General features: G+C 37.3%; 1 protein-coding gene across 1 annotated transcript; it reads right to left on the bottom strand.

Moving 5' to 3' along the window:
• Positions 1 to 1,799: 1,799 nt before the first annotated feature.
• Positions 1,800 to 3,156, bottom strand: LOC117416062 (troponin T, cardiac muscle isoforms-like). Its single transcript, XM_034027095.3, has one exon. The coding sequence runs from the start codon at positions 3,030 to 3,032 to the stop codon at positions 2,169 to 2,171; it is 864 nt and encodes a 287-aa protein (XP_033882986.3). The 5' UTR covers positions 3,033 to 3,156; the 3' UTR covers positions 1,800 to 2,168.
• Between the last annotated feature and the right edge of the window lie 2,954 nt (positions 3,157 to 6,110).

Raw genomic sequence — 6,110 nt, forward strand, 5'->3', positions numbered from 1 at the left:
TTCATTCCTGAATTCATCTTTATAATAAATCAATGAATACCAAGTAAGAACACGTTAAAGACCTGTGATACAGTCTCTACCATTACAGAGCATCATATTGATTTATTTGGCTGTCCTTGACATCAGCTTTCACGGTATCTGCAGCTGCAGTGCAATCAATGGCCAGGACTTTCTGAAAACACAGTTTTAGGCATGCGCAAGCAAGAGCAGTGCGCTGCGTTCCACTTTTTATCCACGTAAATAACACTACACCGGGTTTAAATAACTAATTTCATTGTACCTTCTTTTCCAAAGGCTACAATAACCATTTCGTCCTTTGAGTGATTTCAATTTTTAAGTCGGCAATTATGTTTTGTATTTTCGCCCGTCCCTAATTTGGTTATCGCCAATCATTGTGTTTTACTGAACTGTAGAATCTCAGGACAGATCGTACCAATTTTAATATTATATTATGGTTTCCTGTGAAGGCTGGTATTGCTTTGAGGCGAATACCCCGAAAATGCTATACCAATTCTAACATAACACTGACACGGTCCATTCACACGGGAGTAAAAAGACACAGGACGTACAAGTTTTACAGTTTACAGAAGGTGCCAGTGTCCTGTAAAATAATCAGAGGACCTCTGACAAAATTATCTGGAATAAAAATGAGAAAAGGAAAAAAGAACAAAAAAAAAAAATCATCATTTTTTTTCATTTGTCCTACTGCCTTTAAAACAGTAGTTTTCAACCTTTTTGCAAGTACCAATAACTGTGCAATCTAAAGCCTGATTCGCACGGGACTAAATTTCACAGATGTTGGTAAAATTTCCGAAACCACCTGTTTATGTGGTGATTTTTAGTCCTGTGTGAATCTGGTGTAAAAATGCCAGGAATCACAACTAGATATGTGTCAGATTTTTTGGATGTTTAAGTGGTAGCGAAGCAAACCACTCACGGGTCAGAGCTTACGTTGGTTGGGACGGGGTTACAGTGTAGCAGGTGGCTAGGCTTGCTGGAATTACTAGGCACATTGAAGTAGCATCCCCTGGGCCCATGCTGTTCAGTACCATACCGGGCTGCCACATGTTATTGTTAGTATTCTCAGTGCTATGTCTGTTGTTTTGTTGATTCCTGTCATTTAATACTCCTCTGGGCCGATGCCCGGCAGTTTACTGCTATACTAGTTCTGTTTACCCATCTGGAACTATAGCAGCAATTCAGCATGAGAATCATTTTAATGAATTTCAAATAACGGGAACTTTACATGTGACATGAAAAAATAAACCTGTTAAATCTATACTTTCTAAATATTACATTTTGCTTGTTTCATATCATATTATGAGTGTTTATGCATAAATCTCGATTTACCATACTCACTGGCTATTCCAGCAAAAATTGCTTGTCAAAACACTCCTATGGGCTAATAGTGGAGAAGTGATGTGGGTAGGATGTTTGTGTTGAGTCGCTGTGTGCACTGAAGCCTGTGCAACCATAATATGCTTCCCTGCCATACATTTTAAGCAGTCTTTTTTTGTTGTTGTTGATGAAAATAGTTTGTAAGCAAGGTGAATAGTAATATAAGCAAAAAAAAAAAAACGAATAAGAATCATGCAGAACATACATTATAGGATATTAAACTGTTTCTAAACTAAATGTTAAGAAATGTAATCTAATGCATCATTTTAAACACTCTCAGATCTTTCATAAAGACAGACCATTCCCATTTAGAGGGTAGCATATTAAACTCAAACTCCAACACAAAAGTTTTTATTAAAATATTAACATAATATAAATGATAAAAAGACAAGACAATTCAGTTTAAGTTAATAACCTTTTTATAAAGTATTCAAACACAAATGACAGCAACTGAACAGCACAATAAACCATTTTTTTTACTGCATTCTTTACACTTAATGCAGGCTTTTTGTTACAAATGTTACAATTTTTTTTTCTGTACAGACTATAACTTCAGCTTATGTATACAGCATCAATTGTTTTTAAATGACTGGTGTCTTATATTATAAAGGTTGAAATCTAGTTTCTAAATTGCGGTTTCACACAGGACATTGCTAGGCCTAACATAACGACAGTGGAACTTGAGTGGTCTCTGAACCTCTTCTTTGTTGCTTGACAGCAGTGGTATGCTTCTGGCTCCACCATGGAACATTATGGATCTCCAAGCATGTTTACTTCCACTGGCCGCCCACTTTCCCTTTCGCCCCGCGGGACCCTTTGGTATTTTTTACCTTCTGGTGGTCACTGACTCGATTTCTCAGAACATGAATATCATATTTTTGTTTCTTCAACTTTTCTTGTTCATCAAACTTCTCCATATGCAGCTGGTACATCCACTGCCACAGCTCCTTAGCTTTCTCTATTAGTTTTTCTTTGCTTAGATGGTCGATATTGAGAGGTTTGCGTCGGTCGTTGAGGATCTTTTTCTTCTTTTCCCTCTCAGTTTGTTTCTTTCCGGTCCTCTTTTCCACTTTTTGCAGGTATCCCCCGAAGGACAGGTTGGAGAAAGCCTTCTTTTTCTTGGCATCTTCCTCGGCTTTCCTCCTGGCATCCTCCTCCTCCTTCCTGACTCTCTCCTCCATCAGTCTTGCCTGGCGTTCCTTTTCCCGCTCTGTATGGATACGATGTTGTTCAGCTCTGTCTGATCGGCGGTTCTCGATTCTCATTTTCAGTGCTATCAGTTCCTCCTCCTCTTTCTGGCGGCTTTCAAAGTGAAGCTCGATCAATGACTGCAGCTCATTCAGATCCTTCCCCATTCGCTTCCTCTGAAAGCCATCAAAGTCCACTTTTTCACCATCAGGAAGCTTGGGTGGTGCAAGGTTAGGCAGAATCAGTTTTGGTTTGGGTTTTGAGCCCTCTTCAACTACTTTTACATGCTCCTCTTCCTCAGTTTCCTCCTCAGCCTCTTCCTCCTCCTCTGCTACCTCTTCCTCCTCTCCCTCCACTGCCAGCAATTCCTCCTCCTCCTCTTCATCACAAATCTCTTCCCCCTCTTGCTCTTCGTACTCTTCCATCACCTCCTCTGTGTCAGACATACTCAGTACTATGTACCTTGAGAAGCAAAAGAAAAAAATTTAAAGGTTCCTTCAGCGTGTTGAGCGTGACAGCAATGTGAAACCTCACTCCACCTTCAGAATTTAAAGGGAACCCTTGAAACATGTGACAATGGTCTGAAACTCAATTTGGTGGGGAGTCTAACAGAGACAAGTGTCTCTATTTTTAACCGAGGGGCCAGATCCTACATCCAGCCCTGCCACCCCTCTTGACTCTCCCATAAAAGCCCATTCCTTTGTAAGGCCTGATAAGAGATTGCTATTTTGGAGCTGTTCTTAACAGATGCATGCACACTTGTGCAGTCTGTTCCTGACAAAACACAGGCATGTGTCAGCTCACACCAAGGCAAAGGAAAAAGATCAACATTGCTTTGTAGTTCTTTGTTTTCTTTGCAGTAAATGAGACAGGCCGCATAGATCTAAATGAGAAGTGCTGCTTATTTTAACTTTAGATATAATTACATGGCAAAATCATTTATGATTTTATTTTCCATTAAGTACCAGTCCTCTTATGCTATTATTATGTTTTATTATGTAAAAACTATTCAACCATTAAATTAAAGATTAGAGCAAAGGCTGAACTTTTCTTACAAATCTCAGTAATCTGGGAAGTGAAATTACATACATTATATATTTGTATCCAGTTTATGAAATAATTCATCATCATTCACAAAGCATATAGCATTGCCAAGCGTGTTAACATTCAGCTTAAGGAAGTGTATCCATGATTTTATGTCAGATAATTAGACACTATTAACTATTTCAGTAACTTTACAGAAAGATGATGCTTTGTTTTATTATGAAAAAGGAAATCAGCTTTGAATGCACTGTACATTTAAGATTAATGGTCTGCTGTTTTGAGTGGTGTTTTTTCCTACACTACAATAACGTTGTACATTTTGAATGGAGTTATCATTCTTGGACGTGAATACATTTATGGAGTTTTGAAAGAGTTAATACTATCCTTGAGGGCTTAAATAGAAACATGTATAAATTCACAACATAAGATAATGAGTTTGTAGTTGCAGACATATACTGAAGCTAGTGGGTAAACATGCCCTTGAGGTCCTTGGACTGAAAGCAAGTTAGAAACTGTGAGATAACTAGGAGAACTGGATTGAGCGTACACTTTTTGAGATGGGGGAAGGGAATGATCATACAGTTTGGAAAGGGTGAGGAACAAACCCCAGAGTTAATGAGAAGTTTCTGATGGTACTAAGAATGTGTCCTTCATTGCCTAATTTGGCCAACCAATGTTTTGCCAGCAACAGGTACATAAGGCATGTCATACTGTATATCACATACGTTGTTTGTAGATATGTTTGTTAAGAGATAAAAGAGATGGAAAGCAACTGAGAGCCTAGTTGTTCACATCATTGGGAACAAGGTAACAGAGGTAATCAGATCTGCCTTCAAGCCCACATTCTTTCACTGCAGCTGATCAGTTAGCAGTGATCTTGTTGACATTAATGTACTTCTCCCATTTGGTATGGGATGTAATGCCAAAAAAGGAACTATCAGTGGACAGCTGATGGTGGCAAACAGGTGCTAAGATTTCCACCAAGTGATACAGGAATGACCATTCATCTTGGCAGGGTCCTGGTAATGGAATTGGCTGTCCTTTCCACTTTAAAATGTGTTCTTCAATGTACTTGTATCTACATTTTCCTAACATTTAATTTATTACCTGTTTAATATCTTATATGTGTGTTCTCATATGCTTCCCGCACTGTTGGGAAGAATATTGTCATTGTACTGTGCACTGAGGCCCATAGGTGAATCATTGTGCACAGAAACCTCTGCCTACACCTCACTTCTCTACAGTCAACCTTAAGGAGCCTCTTCAGAAGCTGGAATAGTTAGTAAGTACAGCAAATAATTGTCTAAGCAGAAAAGAAGAGAATCATACAGACGATACACATAAGATATTAAGTAAGAAATTAAATGAAAATGTAGATGATATATATATATATATAGGAATCACTGTGTTGGTTATTTGCTTTACTATATAACGGGTGATGCTTGGAAGACAACATTATATTTATATGTTTATAAATAATAAACACTAAGGTCACTGATTTAATCAAATTTGAACAACATGTGCACTCTTTAAAATCAACCAAATACAAGTGAAAGGGATTTGAAAGAATATCCTGTAAAAAAAAAAACTAAAAAACCAAAAAACCCATAAAACTACAGTTTGCTTATCATTAGCAAGACAGAATGCAGGTGCATCAAGTCTCTGCTATTGCTGCAGGGTTTTTAATTACAGTTGCTCAGTGGTTTTTATAGAGAAATTATGATCAGGCTAAAAATAACAGAAATATAAAACATGTTTTGAACAAGAAACATAACAATGGATGAACTGATGAGTTCTTTATGAATGTAATATTCCATTATCCCAAATACAGCTTTATTTTTATTGTAGTACTTTCAAAACATTAAGAAATATTAAGGTTCCCTTTTGAATAAATAAATACACAGGCTTCCATTTTGACCATTGGTAGTTTGATGTAGAGTATTTCTTGGTTTTAATATAATGCTTGGGGGTATGAAGAGTTATAACATTTGCTAAAAAATAAAACATACAGAACACATTGCAATTGACCTCAATTGGTCTACCACTGTAGAGTCTTGCTGCTGTTGAGAAAACAATTTATTTGATAAAGCCTATAATTTAATGAGAGAAACACTAGGGGAATAATACAGCTGGCACTGTCTCTTATGGTTTTCCACGGCTGCGTTTTAATGTTTGCCTCAAGGTTAAAAAAATATATTGATTTTCAATAAACAGATTTTATTATGTTCTGACCAAATTGCTGAAAACCTTCAGGTGAAGGAGTATGTTTCTTTAAAGATAACTTTTATCCAGCGAGAGAGAAAAAAGATAGATGCAGTTTTGCATATATTTCAGCTAATTCCCTTCAGTATAATGAGCATTTCCAACATTCTCTGTGATCAGTTGGTCTTGATTTAATTAAACTGTAGAATTCCTCAGGCACTCCACTGAGAAGACAATTGCTGAGCAAGAAACTTGGCCAAACCTAAGACAATGTGACT

This window comes from Acipenser ruthenus, chromosome 7 (assembly GCF_902713425.1).
Source record: "Acipenser ruthenus chromosome 7, fAciRut3.2 maternal haplotype, whole genome shotgun sequence".
Lineage (NCBI taxonomy): Eukaryota > Metazoa > Chordata > Actinopteri > Acipenseriformes > Acipenseridae > Acipenser > Acipenser ruthenus.